At 42.8% G+C, this 19,026-nt stretch overlaps 1 protein-coding gene across 8 annotated transcripts; it reads left to right on the forward strand.

Moving 5' to 3' along the window:
* The first annotated feature begins 191 nt into the window (after positions 1-191).
* Positions 192-17,151, forward strand: smarca4a (SWI/SNF related, matrix associated, actin dependent regulator of chromatin, subfamily a, member 4a). 8 transcript variants are annotated; one of them, XM_042391917.1, is made up of 34 exons: positions 192-269; positions 3,976-4,239; positions 4,607-4,739; positions 5,659-6,099; positions 6,283-6,381; positions 6,470-6,725; positions 7,041-7,167; positions 7,318-7,491; positions 7,757-7,930; positions 8,124-8,291; positions 8,377-8,427; positions 8,585-8,715; positions 9,042-9,105; positions 9,211-9,323; positions 9,531-9,678; positions 9,799-9,962; positions 10,171-10,237; positions 10,385-10,495; positions 10,585-10,827; positions 10,985-11,098; positions 11,241-11,348; positions 11,483-11,569; positions 11,701-11,747; positions 11,872-12,038; positions 13,106-13,269; positions 13,479-13,745; positions 14,288-14,365; positions 14,469-14,687; positions 14,792-15,054; positions 15,172-15,280; positions 15,405-15,506; positions 15,814-15,946; positions 16,050-16,189; positions 16,467-17,151. In XM_042391917.1, exons 2-34 carry the CDS (start codon positions 4,018-4,020, stop codon positions 16,497-16,499), a joined length of 4,917 nt encoding a protein of 1,638 aa, XP_042247851.1. In that variant the 5' UTR covers positions 192-269; positions 3,976-4,017; the 3' UTR covers positions 16,500-17,151. The 8 variants fall into 8 exon arrangements, with proteins under 8 accessions (XP_042247851.1, XP_042247852.1, XP_042247847.1 ...); XM_042391918.1 differs by lacking the exon at positions 192-269 and adding an exon at positions 618-1,090 and having other exon boundaries at positions 15,175-15,280; XM_042391913.1 differs by lacking the exon at positions 192-269 and adding an exon at positions 619-1,090.
* The last annotated feature ends 1,875 nt before the right edge of the window (positions 17,152-19,026 follow it).

Consider the following 19,026-nt stretch of genomic DNA (forward strand, 5'->3'; position numbering starts at 1 on the left):
CATCCAGCGGAGTTACATCCTGGGCAGAGTGAGTTATGAGACAGACAGGTTCGTTCCTGAAGCTCCAGCTTCAGCAGGACCCCCAGGAGGACCAGCGACTCATTAAAAGTGCTCTGCAATCAGCACCAGCTGGAAGGTCTCCTCCAACAGAGCCAGGTCAACCAACCAGGAGGAGCTCCACTGCTGGCTGTTAAAGCTCATGGGGATCTCTCTCAGACCATTACCATGCTCTTCAGGGTCCCAGAATGAGGAAAAACAATTCGTATTATGTAAATTATGTATAATTAAAATTGTCATTTGGAACTCATACACTTCTCATGGTTGTCATTCCTATATAGTCACTGCATGGAGGAAAGAGAAAGAACGGTTACAGGCTAATCTGGGGACATATGGATCAGAGTAACTGGAGACTGGGCTGTACAGTAATGTACAGTGAATGTACAGTGGGACGTTGATGCTGTTTGGAAGCTGCAATCAATTAATGAACCTACAAGAATGAGACTTGCCACACAATAACTCCAAAAACTGGCTGGCAAACCAGTGGAAGGTTATCTCTCAACAGCCTCGATATTTTTTGATAAGTGTCGTTCAACAGAAAAAAAGTGTTGCTCGACACTTTCCTTTCATGTCGCGCACCTGGAGAATTTTGTTATGGCGCGGACACCGTCATGTTTTGTCGCGCGGTGTGATTGGGTAGTTTTACTAACGTTGCCATTGAGATTAGTTTTCACTGAACTTCCTTAGAGTATTTGGATGATATAACATTTAATTAAAAACACAGATAAATGGTTATTCTTGTTCTCCTCTTCGACAACACCGTGTGTTTGATTTGTTCTCCCATCCCCCACGCAGCTTCTGACTCCTCCACCCCTCCCTTCAGCAGCCTTCACTGGGCATGCGGGTAGTGAGCGAAGCGGTGGATGGGGGCGCTGCAGAGCTGCACAGGCCGGTCCCTGCGATACAATCTACCGAGAGAGGGGGGTGGAGGAAAAAAACCAACTGGGTAGGTCGCTCTTTGTTTCTAGCTAGGAGGAAAACCAAGAGACGTTGCAACCGGTGAGGTTTTTAAACATCACCTTTCACCACTTGTGTAAGTCAACTATAATTTTGTTACTAGATTAAGGGGAGTTTTGTGTGTGTTTTGCGCGACTGTACCGGGTTATATGTGTGTGTTTGTAGGGTATTTTATGTTTGAGAAAAAGACGACACCGACATTACAGCACCGCTGCCGTGGCGCGACAGAGAGCAATGAATGAAATGTTTTTGGAAATGTGTTTAGAGCGGAGCCGTGTGCCGGGGGTACGGGAGGCGCGGTGGATCAATCAGCTCCAGCGATGAGGGATGCTCTAACCTTTCACATGCCGCCGCATCTGGACAAACATCTCGCAAAACAGCACATTTTTGTGCCTAATTGGCCTGCGAGAGCATGGCCCGGCTAGGCTAGCACAACTAGCTCGCTAGCATGCTAACCGCCGTCATCGATCAGCTTATGTTGTGTTAACAATACAGGCGTTTAAACAAGCTAGGCTAACCCGAGTCTGGCTCCTGTTCTTTGTAGCTTTGCCACCGATTAATTGTGACTTTAAATGAAGAATTGGTCATCGAATGAATGCCAGAAAACTCGTGTGATCACAGACGAGGCATTAACGACGTCTAAAGTCTGTGAACCGACCTAATGTAACGTTCACAGTGAAATCCGGGTAAGCCCGGCTAACGTTAGCAAAGCTAAAAATGATAATAATGGCCAATCTGTCTGCTGTTTTCGTGTACATGTAAACATTGTATCAACTGAGCTGATACAAAATGTTAACTTTAAACAGGAGTTGTCTCAATTAATGTTAGCATACGCTTGTCTCTGTCAGCTAGAGCTGTATCTTGTTGACCCTTATTTACAAAGGTTTTAACCCATGAAGTTATGAGGTTTGGTGAACTCTTGGCGACCTGCTGTTTTTATGAAGCTTTTGTTGACGCGGTTACTATTTTATATTCACAACTCAGATCTTGTAATATGTAATCAGATGTATCAGCTTTGTTGTTTTACTGGCATATGCTGTGATCTATCAAAAACTGATCATCTATCATAATGTGAAGTAATTATTGTTTGGTGGTAAACACATTTAAAGGGTCAGTTCACCCCAGAATAATATAAAATAATTTTTTGTTGACTACATACAGTGGTGCCTGACAGTTTGTAAACCCTTTACAGTCTTCTCTATTTCTGCATAAATGACCTAGAACGTGATCGGATTTTCACACAAGTCCTAAAACTAGATAAAGGCAACCAAAGTAAACAAATGAGACAGTAAACATCAAACTTATTTATTTATATATTGAGGAAAAATATCCAATATTACATATTTGTGTGAGGCAAAAGCATGTGAACCCTTGCTTTCAGTAATTGGTGTGACCCCCTTTTACAGCAATAACTTCAACTAAACGTTTCCGGTTACTGTTTATCAGCCCTGCACATCAGCTTGGAGGAATTTTATCCCAATCCTCCTTACAGACCAGTCTCAACTCAAGGATGTTGGTGGGCTTCTTAGGATGAACTACATGCTTCAGGTCCTTCGACAGCATTTTTATAGGATTAAGGTCAGGACTTTGACACGGCCATTCCAAAACATTAACTTTCTTCTGCTTTAACCATTTTTTGGTAGAACGACTTGTGTGTTTAGGGTCGTTGTTTTGCTGCATGACCCACTTTCTGTTGAGCTTCAGTTCATGGACGGATACCTTGACATTTTTCTGTAGAATTTGCGGGTGCAACTCAGAACTCATTGCTGCGTCAGTGATTGCAAGTCGTCACAGATGGGATGGGGTTCGTATGCTGGAATGCAGTGTCTGCTTGTCACCAAACATAACATTTCAAGCCAAAAAGATGATTTTGGTTTTATCCATCCACAGAACATTTTTCCAATAGCTTTCTGGCTTATTCACATGGTCTTGAGCAAACTGTAGACAGGCAGCAATGTTCTTTTTGGAGAATACTGAGTTTCTCCTTGCAACTCTGCCATGCACACTATTGATGTTCAATGTTCTCCTGATGGTGGGCTCATGAACATTGACTGTAGCCACTGCAAGAGAGGCCTTTAGTTTCCTAGCCATTACCCTGGAGTCCCTTTTTACCTCCTGGACTATTACACACCTTGCTCTTAGTGTGGTCTTAATTGGTCGACCAAACCTGGGGAGGGTAACGATGGCATTAAATGTCCTCCATTTGTACACAATCTGCCTGACAGTCGACTGGTGGAGTCCAAACTCATCAGAAATGGTTTTGTTAACCTTTCCAGCTTGGTGAGCATCAATAACTCTTCTTCAAAGGTCCTCAGAAATCTCCTTCGTTTGGGCCTTGACACACTTCCACAAACGTGTTGTGGAGCTCAGACTTTGATAGTGAAGGACCAGGTTTCTCCTCTTTAAATAAGGCAGGCCTCATTTGTTTCATTGATGTCTCTTTATCTAGTTTTAGGACTTGCATGAAAAACTGGTCATGTTTTAGACCATATTTATGCAGAAACAGACCAAATTCTAAAGGGTTCACAAACTTTCAAGCACCACTGTATGTCATATACATTTTGATTGTGATTAACTGTCTAAACATAGCTTGGAAGAGATATAATGGTTTAGTTTTTCAGATGGAATACTTTGGTCTTTTGAGTATCACACACCAAGTCCCAGAGCTCATTATATACTGATCTGTTTCTCCAGCCCGCAGCACATCACATCTAACCTGCCTGCTGAATTTGCACTTCAAGAAAGATGAAAATTTATTTAGATGTTGTTTTGGATGAACTGTCTCTTTTTAAATAAGAGGGTGGATAGAGATTATTCTAGTAAAATAATCAAACATGATTATGTTACATTTGTTATTTTATGATTTGGACTTAAACTTCTCCTGCTATCTGAATGGAACATTTTTAAGTTACAATCACACTTATCTGGTCACTGATTCCTTGTTGTCATCTCTCACCACAGGGGTACTTGCTGCTGCCACACATTCCCAGTGTCCCCTGAAAGATGTCCACTCCTGACCCCCCGATGGGAGGGACACCTCGGCCCGGTCCCTCCCCAGGCCCAGGGCCATCTCCAGGAGGCATGATGGGCCCAAGCCCGGGTCCTTCCCCTGGTTCGGCCCACAGCATGATGGGTCCCAGCCCAGGACCTCCTGGATCTGGACACCCCCACCCTCCACAAGGACCCTCAGGATATCCTCAGGACAACATGCACCAGATGCACAAAGTACAAAACAGTTTTTATGTCTTATTCCTTTGTTAATATATATTATATTAGTTAACAATATATTAGTGGTATTAGTAAATTGATTCACACCATTACTAGATACACTGGTGTATGTTAACCTTTTTCTAATAATGCAGCAAAAACTAACTTTTCACCTTTTTACTAATTATATTGTAATTGCCTGTTAATGAATAGATAACTTCTATTGACGGTCTTAATCTAATCATTACCTCTGGAGTTCATATTTTGTAAAAGCTTACAAAATAAAATTACATAAAATATGTAGCTCTTGAGTCACTTGTTAAATAGATGTCCCAACCTCATTTCAGAATTTGTCTCATGCTTGATTATTGTGTCTTTCCTGCAGCCCATGGAAGGCATGCACGAGAAGGGAATGCCTGATGACCCTCGCTATGCCCAGATGAAGGGCATGGGCATGAGACCAGGGGGACACAGTGGGATGGGACCCCCTCCGAGCCCCATGGACCAACATTCCCAAGGTAACACTAACACAATGTTGTACTTTATGTAGCCTGTGCTGTAAGTTAAAGCTAGCAAGATGAAACACTAGCAAATACAGTCTCATGTAAATATCTTTGAGGTGTGGTAGCAGCTCCATGAACGTTGCAGTTTGAATTCTCTGATAAGTTGCATATGTAGTCAACATGCAATGGGTGAAGGAAAACTGAATGAGAGGATGTCCACGGATGGTTAATTTTATCTGCGTAACTTTCTCTACATGGATTTCCTTTTTGTTCGTGAGTGTGAACCCATCCAGCCGGTTTCTCTTCTTGTGTTGCTGCTCGTTTGGCAGCGTGAACAGACGGCAGTGGTTAGAACAGCTAGAGGGCGGGTTTGGGGGGTTTCCCTTTTCAGACAATAACAAAGGCAGCTGCATCTACAAAACCACACAGTCAGGAAGCAAAAGAGTAGAATAGTGAAAGACACAGAGACACATATAGAGCAATAAAATATTAAAGTTGACTAATAGTGCATGTGTGTTACTGTATGTGGTTGCATGCATTATATGGAAATGTCACGTAGTGGTAAAGAGTTGTTTGTTCAGTCCTACTTGTAGCCTAAATTAAAGAGACTAAACCGATGTTTCTTAGCTTATTGTCATTGTTTTAATTAGCAATATGGCTAAATCTTCCTGGTTGTTCACTTCTGTTTTGTGTAATTCAGCTCTTGACAGTCTTAAATCTGTGTACAAATAGTTGGAATGTCATAAGAATAAATACAATCTGCAGGTGCATTTGACTAAAATGTAAAATCCATGTTTGTCTCTTGATCTAGTTTCAAGTGATCAAGTTTCTAAACCTTCCTCACATTCAGTATGTGATCTTTATCATGTTAAGAACTTCCTAAAACACAATGACTGAATCATTTTTTTGACATGTCCGTGCATCTGTTCCCCAGGTTACCCCTCTCCGCTGGGAGGCTCTGAGCACGCACCTAGCCCTGTCCCAGCCAACGGCCCTCCCTCTGGCCCCATGATGCCTGGGGGTCCCTCTGGTCCTGGTGCTGGACCTATGGAGGGCAGTGGAGACCCTAACCAGGGAATGGGTCAACCAAACCGCGGGGGTCCCCAGGGTCCAGGCGGTGCGGGAGGTGGGCCGGCCAACACTGGAGGACCCACTCCTTTCAACCAAAACCAGTTGCACCAACTCAGGGCCCAGATTATGGCCTACAAAATGCTGGCACGCAGTCAGCCCTTACCAGAGCACCTGCAGATGGCCGTGCAGGGAAAGAGGCCTATGCCAGGGATGCAGCAACAGCCCATGCCACCTACTACAGGCCCTGGAGGTGGACCTGGGGCTGGGCCGGGACCAGCTCAGGCCAACTACAACAGACCACATGGTGAGTTGAGGAAGGCCTCAGGGAAGCTTTAGTGTATTTTTGTAATGTGCTTCTTTGCAAAAGAATATTTGATAGCTGAACAGAGACCCCTGGTGGCTGAACACATGATTGTTCTTTTATTTTTTTAAAGCTAAAATCGTATTATTTTTACTTTTTATTCACATAAGATGTGTATGCTTTCAGGCATGGTGGGTCCCAATATGCCACCTCCAGGACCTGCAGGAGTTCCCCCAGGTATGCAAGGCCCACCTACAAACGGACCCCCCAAATCATGGCCTGAAGGTAAAGTTAGTCTGGACACTAACCTCAGCACTGTGTGTTTTATGTGCACATGCAGCAACACTGATCTCTTGTTATTCATATCTTGTAGGACCAATGGTGAATGCTGCTGCTCCATCCAACCCTCCTCAGAAGCTGATTCCACCTCAGCCCACTGGCAGACCCTCTCCTGCTCCTCCCTCTGTGCCACCCGCTGCCTCCCCAGTAATGCCCCCTCAGACGCAGTCCCCAGGACAGCCCGCCCAGCCCCCTCCCATGATGCTTCACCAGAAGCAGAATCGAATAACCCCCATCCAAAAACCTCGCGGGCTGGACCCAGTGGAGATCCTCCAGGAGAGAGAGTACAGGTGAGACAGGGTGGGGGACCAAGTGGGCCAAATATGGAACCCTGTTGAATTGTTTTACATATTAGAAAGATTCTCATTGTTAATAATAACACACTGTCTATGGTTACAAAGAATATTTGAACCATGGTAGAGTTTTGTCACAGAAGTTAAATTAGGAAAGATCCTTATCAAAAAACGATCCATAAAAACCTTTTAAAGAGGAATTTGAGTATTTTCTCTTCTCATTGTGGATGATCAGTTGGAAGTGGAGAGAAAATAGTGGTTTGGCTCTCTGGTCATTATTATTTTTTAATACATATATTTTTTTTTTTTTAGGCTACAGGCCCGTATCGCTCACCGTATCCAGGAGCTGGAGAACCTGCCCGGCTCCCTAGCTGGTGACCTTCGCACCAAGGCCAACATCGAGCTGAAGGCCCTGAGGCTGCTTAACTTCCAGAGACAGGTACACATGAAGTTATCTGAGGGAAATGTATGAAGTACAGCCAGTGGGACATGCTCGACTTCTGCTTACTTAACCGTTAATGTCATATTATGTTTTCTCCCCGGTGGAATAGATAAAGTATCTAATATGTTGACTTTTGTGTGCCTATAGCTGCGTCAGGAGGTGGTGGTCTGCATGCGTCGTGACACTGCTTTGGAAACTGCCCTTAACGCTAAAGCCTACAAGCGCAGCAAACGCCAGTCTCTACGTGAGGCCCGAATCACTGAGAAGCTTGAGAAACAGCAGAAGATTGAACAAGAGCGTAAACGTCGTCAGAAACACCAGGTATGCTTCAGGAAAACACCACCGTCTTATTTTTGGTGACCTTTACACATACACACCTTTATTTTGTTGTGATCTCTACTGGTTAGTCCCATTGAGATCAAATATAAAACAGACCTGTTGACAGCAGCAACACATTAGAGACAAAAAACAGTAATGAAATATCTTAACCGAGGAACAAGTGAAGAGGTTAGAGGAGAAAATGTCCTTAAACATTCACATTATATGTAAATGTAACTCTTGGCTCTGTGTATCCTTTTGTTTATAGGAATACCTCAACAGCATCCTGCAGCACGCCAAGGACTTTAAGGAGTACCATCGCTCCATCACAGCGAAGATCCAGAAGGCTACCAAAGCTGTCGCCACCTATCATGCCAACACTGAGCGCGAGCAGAAGAAAGAGAATGAGCGCATTGAGAAAGAGAGAATGCGGAGGCTGATGGTGAGACAAATCTTTACATACTCTGCACAACTTCACCAAAGTGTGTGTGTGCATCCAGCATGACGCCCAAATACCAAAATAAGTCAGTATTTGCTTATAGGTTGACAGGAACAGTGACACGTGGAAGAAATGTTTTTTGTGCACTTTTATTCGTCTAACAAAGACATCTGACATCTCTTGTATCTTATCCCAGGCTGAAGATGAGGAGGGCTATCGTAAACTCATCGACCAAAAGAAAGACAAGCGTCTGGCTTACCTGCTACAACAGACAGACGAATATGTGGCCAACCTCACCGAGCTGGTGCGAGCCCACAAAGCTGCTCAAGCTCTCAAAGAGAAGAAAAAGAAGAAGAAAAAGAAGGTGAATGTTTGTAATCGGTTGGTCATTTGTAACACGTCTTCTGAGTTTAGATAGCATTTTTTAAATGTATTTTTAATGTTTTCAGAAGCCAGAGACTGTGGAGAGCGGTGCTGCTGCTCTTGGACCTGATGGAGAGGTGAGTCGGGAGGATGAAAATCATTTTCAAGCGTCACCTGTATTTGAATAAGATGTCTTTATTTACAGTCTTAATGTGCAGAATGTGGAGCAGCATGATGATATACTTGACATGACAATTAATGGGGTTTTTTATTTCATTTCCTCTCCTCTCACAGCCTTTAGATGAGACCAGTCAAATGAGTGACCTCCCAGTGAAGGTCATCCATGTGGACAGCGGAAAGATCCTGACTGGGGTTGAGGCACCTAAGGCTGGCCAGCTGGAGACCTGGCTTGAAATGAACCCAGGGTCAGTGTCATGTCTATTAACTCCATCTATTAAATCAGACCATTTGATGTAGGAAGTGACACTCTCAATCCAGAAAAAATCCCTCCTGTTAGCCTAATCAGCTTGATGCTGTCGCGCTGATGGGACGGGAAGCAATTTATTTAAATTCTGATATTAACGCTGGAAGCCGATGTTCTGGAATAAAGGTTACAAGTTACAATGCGTATCACTGAGCGCTGTATGAGTGAACGTCATGTTTTCAAGGATAACATGTGTCCTTTAGCAGAACAGAAGAGAGAAACTGTAAGTGTTTCTAACCTTTCCAAAAACATTTTATTACTTTGCAGATATGAAGTAGCGCCACGTTCAGACAGTGAAGACAGTGGTTCAGAAGAGGAAGAGGAGGAGGAGGTATATGACACAGTGAACTCTAAATCAGAGCATAAGGGTCAGTTGTTATTTTCTAGCAGTTTCTGACCTTCCCTTGTCTTGTCTTGTCTTGTCTTGTCTTCTCAGGATGATGATGAAGAGCAGCCTCATTCCTCTTCAGCTCAAGCAGAGGAGAAGAAGAAGATTCCTGACCCCGACAGTGAAGACGTATCTGAAGTGGATGTCCGGCACATCATCGAGTAAGAAACCATCAGGACTTATTAGTCTATGATATACAATACATAATAATGAATCACAGTTGTCATAATTAAGTGATGCAAAGATACCTCTAAGGCATTGTTTTGTTATCTGATGTTGTCTGTCAGTATCTTCGTTGTCTTCATTTGCTGTTTTTCTTCCAGCCAAACATGTCTCATTCTATTTTGTCCCTTGCTTCTTTCCACCAGGCACGCCAAGCAGGATGTAGACGATGAGTACGGTAACGCAGCTTTCAACCGAGGCTTGCAGTCCTACTACGCCGTAGCTCACGCTGTCACAGAGAAAGTGGACAAACAGTCCACATTGTTGGTCAACGGGCAGCTCAAACAGTACCAGGTAACCAATGAAGACAGAGAGAACGTGTAGAGTAACATCAGCTCATACGTAGTGTGATCCAACTAGATTGTTTTAATGAATTATATTGACTGATCCTAACTGTGTCCCTTTTCTGCTCAGATTAAAGGTCTGGAGTGGCTGGTGTCACTTTACAACAACAACTTGAATGGCATCCTGGCTGATGAGATGGGTCTAGGAAAAACTATCCAGACCATCGCCCTCATCACTTACCTCATGGAGTACAAGCGCCTCAACGGGCCCTTCCTCATCATCGTACCTCTCTCGTGAGTCCACACACATCAAAATGTAGCTGCCTAAAACAGGAAGTTAAAAACAATGAGTGCTTATTAGAAAGCGGTAATGGGTTGTGTTTTACGTCACGTAGCAGTTGACAACACTTATTTGCTTTGAAGATAAATTATAGAAACATTGTTTCCTATTGAGGCAGATTAAGCAAGATTCTGAACCAAACTTGTGTCTTATGTTTTGCAGAACTCTATCTAACTGGGTGTATGAGTTTGATAAGTGGGCGCCGTCTGTCGTGAAGGTCTCCTACAAGGTCAGTTGCACATACTTGGTTATTCTTTCAGTTCTTCAAGGATGAGGCATACCATGCTCTATGCTCTAGTCATCACAAAATGATTTTTAAATGATTAGATTTAATCCTATTGTTGAAAACAAACTAAAAATGATTGTTAATTTTCAGGGTTCTCCAGCTGCTCGTCGTGCATTCGTTCCCATCCTGCGCAGTGGCAAATTCAACGTGCTGCTCACCACATATGAGTACATTATCAAAGATAAGCAAGTGCTAGCAAAGGTAAGAACCCATCGTCAAAACCAAAATGTCTCGTCTCTTTTAAAAAATCTAGGTAATAAATCATAACTGCACATAATTTCCTCCCACAGCTTCGTTGGAAGTACATGATTGTGGACGAGGGCCATCGTATGAAGAACCACCACTGTAAGCTGACCCAGGTCTTGAATACACACTACTTGGCCCCCCGGCGTGTCCTGCTCACAGGCACTCCGCTGCAGAACAAGCTGCCTGAGCTCTGGGCCCTGCTCAACTTCCTCCTGCCCACCATTTTCAAGAGCTGCAGCACCTTCGAGCAGTGGTTCAACGCCCCGTTTGCCATGACCGGAGAGAAGGTGAGCTTTGGTCTGGAGGGTGTATAGATTGGTTGAGGTCATATTTGGCTTTTGTCAAGGCCTCAGCAAAGCTGATTATATTTTCAAAAAGACCTCCATGTTTTTTTTAGATTTTGAATGTCTCATCCTCCCTTCTCTTTTTTTTTTTCCTTTCAAGGTTGACCTGAATGAAGAAGAGACCATCCTCATCATTCGACGTTTACACAAGGTGCTCCGACCCTTCTTGCTGCGCCGACTCAAGAAGGAAGTCGAGGCCCAGCTGCCTGAGAAGGTTCGGCTCATTTCTCTCTTTAAGATTTGATCCCACATATGTTTTCATGATCTGGAATTGTGTTTTTTTTTCCAGAAAGTTAAACATCCTTGATGTAATTTGGAGAGTTTCCTGAGCTTTTCGCTTCTTGTTGTTTTTCTAGGTGGAGTATGTGATCAAGTGCGACATGTCAGCCCTACAGAGAGTTTTGTACAGACACATGCAGGCCAAGGGAGTCTTGCTCACAGACGGGTCAGAGAAAGACAAGAAGGTAAGGAATTTTTATAGTTGACACGTTACTTTAAAAACATTTAAATCATACTGCAGTTATTTTTTGAAACTTAAAGAATATTTTGAAAACTCAAATGTCTATTTTCTGGGTTTTTTTCCCCTCACATCCTCCAGGGTAAAGGTGGCACGAAGACCCTGATGAACACTATCATGCAGCTGAGAAAGATTTGCAACCACCCCTACATGTTCCAGCACATCGAGGTACGACACTCCACCTTAATCAAGCTGTCACTAAAAGTCTTTCTCCTGAGTACAATGGAAGACTAAAAACACTTGTATATGAATGTACAATGCAGATAAAAGTTTTCATTTTTACCTTGTTTGTTTCGCAGGAGTCTTTCTCTGAGCATCTTGGGTATTCTGGCGGAATAGTGAGCGGGTAGGTAAAAGCTTGAAATAATGTGTGTTTGTACTGCTTGTGTGTGTGTGTGTGTGTGTGTGTGTGTGGATATACGTTGCATACTGGCTCATTTTCCCTCACATTCTTCCTCCTGTCTGTCCAGTCCTGACCTGTACCGCTCCTCTGGGAAGTTTGAGCTGCTGGATCGTATCCTGCCCAAGCTTAGGGCCACCAACCATAAAGTGCTGCTCTTCTGTCAGATGACTTCACTCATGACCATCATGGAGGATTACTTTGCCTACCGTAACTTCAAGTACCTACGTCTGGATGGTGAGATGCTTGGGACTAAGGCTAACTTTTGGCCATTAGCTGTTTGTTACAAATTCCACCTCTTTCATGTAAACGTGCTCACAGCTGAATAGTAAATCAATGGGTCGACGTAGTTGCTGATCAGCCACATGAGATCGCCTGTGTGGTATGACCAGTATTAAAGGAAAAGGCTGTTGGGGACTATTTTCATCTGCAGTTGCAGTAGCTGCTGGTGTGCTAGTGAGTATTATCAGCAGCAGGATGGTGTTATGTGGGATTGACTCAAAACTAAACCACAACGCCCAGGTTCATTGTAATAAAGGAACATGTCACCCAGTGCAACCATGTGACTCATTTAAGTGTTTTTTAATAGTTTTTGGACAACAGAGTTGTATGGCATAGAGTCAGAAGATATATCAGGCTTCGGATACACAGGCAGTTATTTTTAGTAGAATCCACCTATTGTTGCTTTTGGTCTTTTCATGGGATTTTTCAACAATTGAAAAAAATAAAGAATACCACGAAATTTATCCTTGCAAGTTTTTGTAAAGCTGGCTAAATGAGACTAGCTTTGAACTCACTTGATTAAACAAGGCTACTTTGAGTGATACATTTTCAGTTTTGTTGATGATTTTGTAGATGAAAAGAGAAATCAGTAGAGTAGGGCTGCAACTCTTCTATAAAATGGTACAAAATAGTGAAAAATGATCGTTATAATTTCCCAGAGTCAAAGGTGACTTCTTCAGATGTCTTGTTTTGTCCGACCAATAGTCCAAAACATCAAAATATTCAGTTTACAACCATGTACGACAAAGAAAGGCATTAAATCATCATATCTGAGATGCTGAAACACAGAGATCTTTTTGCATTTTTGCTTAAAATGAATAATTGATCAAAAAAAAAGTTGCTGATTTAATTTTCTGTTGATCAACTAATTGATTGATTGACTAATGGTTGCAGCTCTACAGGAGAGTGACACATGATACATAAATATATTTTGAGGGACTTCAGTGTCACCTGATTATATGGGTCAATTGGGATTCACATTAATCTTTTTTTCTAATCACCCCCCCCCCCCCCCACCACAGGAACCACTAAGGCAGAGGACCGTGGCATGCTGCTGAAGACATTCAACGATCCAGCCTCTGAGTACTTTGTGTTCCTGCTCAGCACCAGGGCAGGAGGCCTGGGTCTCAACCTGCAGTCTGCTGACACTGTCATCATCTTCGACAGCGACTGGAACCCACATCAGGTAAATACAAATATACTACATGTTCGCATCAAGAAAGATGTCAGTTAAATACTTGTGTTGGCAATCCAGTGAAATAAAATTCAATTAATGCAAATGTGGGACCATTACATCACTAATATATTGAGTAAAAGTAACCTGTTAATCGTGATTGATATGTTTTCCTTTGGTTCAGCTAAACTAATCAGTGACATGTGCGCTTGCTCGTACAGGACCTGCAGGCGCAGGACAGAGCACATCGTATCGGTCAGCAGAACGAGGTGCGCGTGCTCCGCCTCTGCACTGTCAACAGCGTGGAGGAGAAGATTCTGGCTGCAGCCAAGTACAAACTGAACGTGGACCAGAAGGTCATCCAGGCCGGCATGTTCGACCAGAAGTCATCAGGCTTTGAACGTCGGGCCTTTTTACAGGCCATTCTGGAGCACGAGGAACAGGACGAGGTCGGGGCTCGAGGAGGTTGCCGCACTAGGGGGGCGTGGGTGGGTGTGATCTGAACCGCTTCCCACATCGCGCACCCACCCACATCCGCCTATGTGCTGCCCCACCTCTTCATTCTCTCCTTTTCTCCTCCTTTGTGTCTTTTTTCTTATTTTCTTCTTTTCTCAGGATTTGTGAGCTTTCATCAATCCAGACTTCTCCCTTTCTTCCCTTATGTATTTCTACTTCTACACAAATCTTTGATGGTTAATATGATACTTTATATTCTGCACTAACATAAAATGCCTTCTATTACTCCTTTTCTTCTTTCTGCTGCTTTCCCCCCCTTCTTTTTTTCTCTTTTTGTCTTTACATTCAAATGTAGATCCTGTGATTAGTCAGTTAAATATGCAAAGCTTTAGTCATGTAATACAAACATAACTGATATTTTCAATGCCTAAATAAAGTAAATAGTAATATGCATTTAATATTTTTTGTTCCCCATCGGCTAAGTGAAAGTCATTAGCTCAGAGACGTGGCTCTGATGTACCACATTAATATGCCTTTAGCTTTTTCTCACTCCTTCTGTTTCATCCGTCTGCAGGAGGAGGATGAAGTGCCCGATGATGAGACTGTCAATCAGATGATTGCCAGAAGTGAAGAGGAGTTTGAACAGTTCATGGTCAGTCCCAGTTCCATTTCAGTTATTAGATAAACGCATTACTTTGTCGTTTTATAACCTGACTCCACTAACCCACCGCTGTGTTCTTTTTGTAATCTTCCAGCGCATGGATCTAGACAGACGCCGCGAGGAGGCCCGCAACCCTAAGAGGAAACCTCGTCTGATGGAGGAAGATGATATGCCGGCCTGGATTTTGAAAGACGACGCTGAGGTTGAGAGGCTTACTTGCGAAGAGGAGGAGGAGAAGATGTTCGGCAGAGGGTCCCGCCAACGTAAGGAGGTGGACTACAGCGACTCGCTCACTGAGAAACAGTGGCTCAAGGTGTGATGTTACATATCATATCAGTATCTATTGAGAGCAAGAAAATGTGACTTTATTGAATCAATGCAAAATGAGTCTGACCTGATGACTCCTCCTCGCCACAGGCCATAGAAGAGGGTAATCTAGAGGACATCGAGGAGGAAGTGCGTCACAAAAAGACAACCAGAAAGCGCAAGAGAGACCGTGACCATGACGGTGGCCCGGCCACACCCAGCTCCAGCAGCGGGCGAGGACGGGACAAGGACGAGGAGGTGAAGAAAGCTAAGAAACGTGGCCGCCCGCCCGCTGAGAAACTCTCTCCCAACCCTCCCTCACTCACTAAGAAGATGAAGAAGATTGTCGATGCTGTCATCAAATACAAGGATGGGTAAGAAGATCACTGTTGGCATCAGAAATTATTATGAATGTCTTAAATTTGAAGAAAAAGTGAACGTTGTCATTTTAGATTCAGCATGGTGCTAACATCCCTGCTTTTTTGTTTCAGCAGTAATGGACGACAGCTGAGCGAAGTCTTCATCCAGTTGCCTTCTCGCAAGGAGCTGCCCGAGTACTACGAACTCATCCGCAAACCAGTGGACTTCAGGAAGATCAAGGTGAGATTTTTAAAAAATGTTTTACAGGTGTTCTTTTGTTGGTATTTATTTATTTATTTATTTATTTATTTAGTTTGACAATCCATGTCTGACTGCTGCCTTGTGTTGTTCCTCCTTCCATCAGGAGAGGATCCGCAGCCATAAGTACCGCAGCCTCAACGACCTGGAGAAGGATGTGATGCTGCTGTGTCAGAATGCCCAGACTTTCAACCTGGAGGGCTCTCTGGTGGGTGTCAGCCTCCGACTTCACTCACAAATGTTTGATATATTTTTGTATTTTAGACATCTGCCAAAAAGTTCCTGTAAAAAAAAAAAAAAAAAAAAAAACCCAACAAATTCACCAGCATTTACAAGATTTCAATATTAGTTTCTGGAAAATGCTCATCAGAGTCAAATGACAATGAAATGAATAAAAGTTAAAGATAATTTGAATCTCTGTTATGCTTCAGACAAATAAAAAGATGTTTTTTTTTCTTCATAGAAAGCCGTTATGTACTGCAGACTAACTTCCTCTCATTCTGTAAACCTTCCAGATCTATGAGGACTCCATCGTGCTTCAGTCCGTCTTCACCAGTGTGAGACAAAAGATTGAGAAGGAGGACGAAAGCGAAGGAGAGGACAGTGAGGAAGAGGAGGAGGAGATAGACGAAGGCTCCGAGTCTGAATGTAAGAATCAGAAACAGTAAATTACAAGTCAACTTTTACATAAGCTACATCAAGGGGAGGCTCTATGAATATTAATGTGCTCATGATCTGTGATCTCTGTCAGCTCGTTCGGTGAAGGTGAAGATTAAACTGAGCCGGAAAGAAAAAGGAGATCGCGGAGGAAAAGGCCAACGACGGAGGGGCCGCGGAGCCCGGGCTAAGCCTGTGGTGAGCGACGATGACAGTGAGGACGAACAGGAAGAGGTGAGAGAAGTTCACACACTGGTGCACTCGTGCAAGACCAACATGTGCCCTCTCTGTAAACATAGAGCTTTTACAATCCTCTCTGTTGAGTAGTAATAGCGGAGCAGGTGCAGTCAATATAATGTACGAATTTACTCAATCATGTAGCAGTTCTTAAACCTTCTTTTGTATTATTTGATTGTGACATCTACATTTGATATATTATTTGGACACATCATCCCTGTGTACTCCGCTTAGTTAGCAAAAGTAACTAAGTACTCCTTTGTGTTTGTTTCAGGAGCGTTCGGCCAGCGGTAGCGACGAGGATTGAAGTGAACCACTCCTGATTGGACCAATGGCCCACTGAGCTACTTGACTGGAATTTATATATTTTACTTAGATACAGCAGGGAGACAGTCAGTGGAGAAGGCCTAGTTTTACCTAGATGAGCTGATTTTTAGTGAGACAATTGTATTCTCATTAAAGTATACCAATAAAATTAAAAAAAAAAAAAACCTAAATATGAAAGCTATGAACCATCCACTTCCATATTTAAACCAGTTTTACCATGAATAATAGTGTGTCTTTGCCTTTTTTGTTTTCTCCTGTAAGTGGAAAATTGACAGAGCCTGAATTATAGACTGATCATGGGCCATAAAGACAGCTAACTGTTTTTTTAAATGGTATTAATTTTGTCGTCTTTTACGTTGAGACAAAGCGTACATGTGAACCAGGAGTCACTGCGTTCCCTGAATTCCCCTTTTTGAATGCATGTCGTGCGTGTCTGTGGAAATGCACCTGGATGTGTCTTCGCTATTATCTCTATGTTTAATTTAAGACTACAAACGGGATCACGGTACATCCCACCCTGCAGCCCCTCCTTCTCAGGTTGTGTATGTAAAGGGGGAGGGAGTGATAGGACCATTTCCTCGTGTCGGTGTCACTGGATTCCAAAAAGTACAATAAAGGCATCTCATAATTAATCTGTTGTCTTCACTATTTTTCTTTTCTTTTTCTTTTTTTTTTTTTTTTTTTTTTTTTTGGTCTTTATTAGTTAATAACTACATTCATCACATCTGAACACTAGGTGGCCTACTGGCAACAGGTAGCAGCATACTTCAGGCTTGGTTATATCTTCTACTATGTTTTTCTCAGCTGCTATTGTGGTATTTTAGGTGCAACACAGTTCCTAGTAAAGTTTTTCAGCTTTCAAATTTTCACTTTAGCTCCTGGTCTTTGCTGTGTTTTTCGGTTTTGACCCCAATCATTTTCAAATCAGATGTATCCCTACAGCAACATCAGATACACGGAAGCATAAACTGAACCCCTTCATCAACACCACCGGACATCTTCCAAATGTGTTCGTTTAAACTGACTAAGCTCAATGCCATTTAATGCTATGGTATTAAAGGACAGGTTCACAATTTTTCAAGTCTGTCTTAAAACAATTGTCAGGTGCCCATATGAACAGTGAAAGAGGTTTTCCTTGCTGTAATAATTCCTCCTGTTCATACTGGTTATTAAAAGATTCCCTTCAAATGTGCTTGATGTAAGTGACAGGGGCCAAAGTCCACAGTGTGTCCACACAGTCATTTTGAGCAAAAATGCATTTAAAGGTTGATCTGAAGCTTATACAGATGTGGCCGAAACTATTGGTACCCTCGCATTTTATTAAAATAATGCACCATTCACCCTGAACAGTGTTGAAATTAAAATATATTTTATTATCAATGCATGTCTATGTTTGGTTTGCAGTGGAACAAAACAAAAAAAGTTGTGAAAATAACTGAATTCATGTTCAGGTTACAAGACCATCTCCAAAGAGCTTGATGTTCCTGTGAGCACTGTTGCCAATATTATTAAGAAGTTTAAGGCTCATGGAACTGTTGCCAACATCTCCGGACGTGGTCGCAAGAGGAAAATTGGCCCGAGGTTGAACAGAAGGATTTCTCTTATGGTCGAGAAAGAACCAAGGAAAACAAGCTGATCTTCAAGTTCAAGGTACAATAGTTTCAAGTCGCACCATCCGTCGCTATCTGAATGAAAATAGGCTCCATGGTAGAAGACTCAGGAAGACCCCACTTCTAAGAGGGAGACACAAAAAAGCCAGAGTGGAAAACATGTTGACAAGCGACAGTCCTTCTGGGAGAATGTGCTTTGGACAGATGAAACAAAATTAGAGGTTTTTGGTAAATCACATCAGCCCTATGTTTACAGAAGAAAAAATGACGCCCTTAAAAAAAGAACATCATGCCTACCATGAAACATGGAGGCTCAGTGATGTTTTGGGGTTGCTTTGCTGCCTCAGGCACTGGGTGCCTTGAATCTGTGCAGGACACAATGAAATCAAAAGACTATCAAGGCATTTTTGAGTGAAACAGTGTCAGAAAGCTGTGTCTCAGTTGCAGATCATGGGTCTTCCAGCAGGATAATGACCCCAAACATATATCAAAAAACACCCGAGAGTGGATGAGAAGAAAACGTTGGACTGTTCTGAAGTGGCCTGCTATGAGTCCTGATCTGAATCCCATTGAACATCCGTAGAAAGAGCTGAAACTTGCAGTTGGGAGACGACACCCATCAAACCTGAGAGAACTGGAGCAGGTTGCTCAAGAAGAATGGGCTGAACTACTTGCGGAGAAGTGTAGAAACCTTATTCAGAGTTACAGAAAGTACTTGACCGCAGTTATTACCTCCAAAGGCTGTGCTACAAAATATTAAGTTATGGGTATTAACAGCTGATTCAATGCGTGGATAATTCCTGTTTTTTAAATTAGCTGAGCTACTTCACAGTCTCACCATGTACCCCTGGAAACTGCCAGAGTACCTCTGGGGTGCTTTTTTTTAATCTGTGATCT

Source organism: Thunnus maccoyii, chromosome 18, assembly GCF_910596095.1.
Source record: "Thunnus maccoyii chromosome 18, fThuMac1.1, whole genome shotgun sequence".
Classification (NCBI taxonomy): Eukaryota; Metazoa; Chordata; class Actinopteri; order Scombriformes; family Scombridae; genus Thunnus; species Thunnus maccoyii.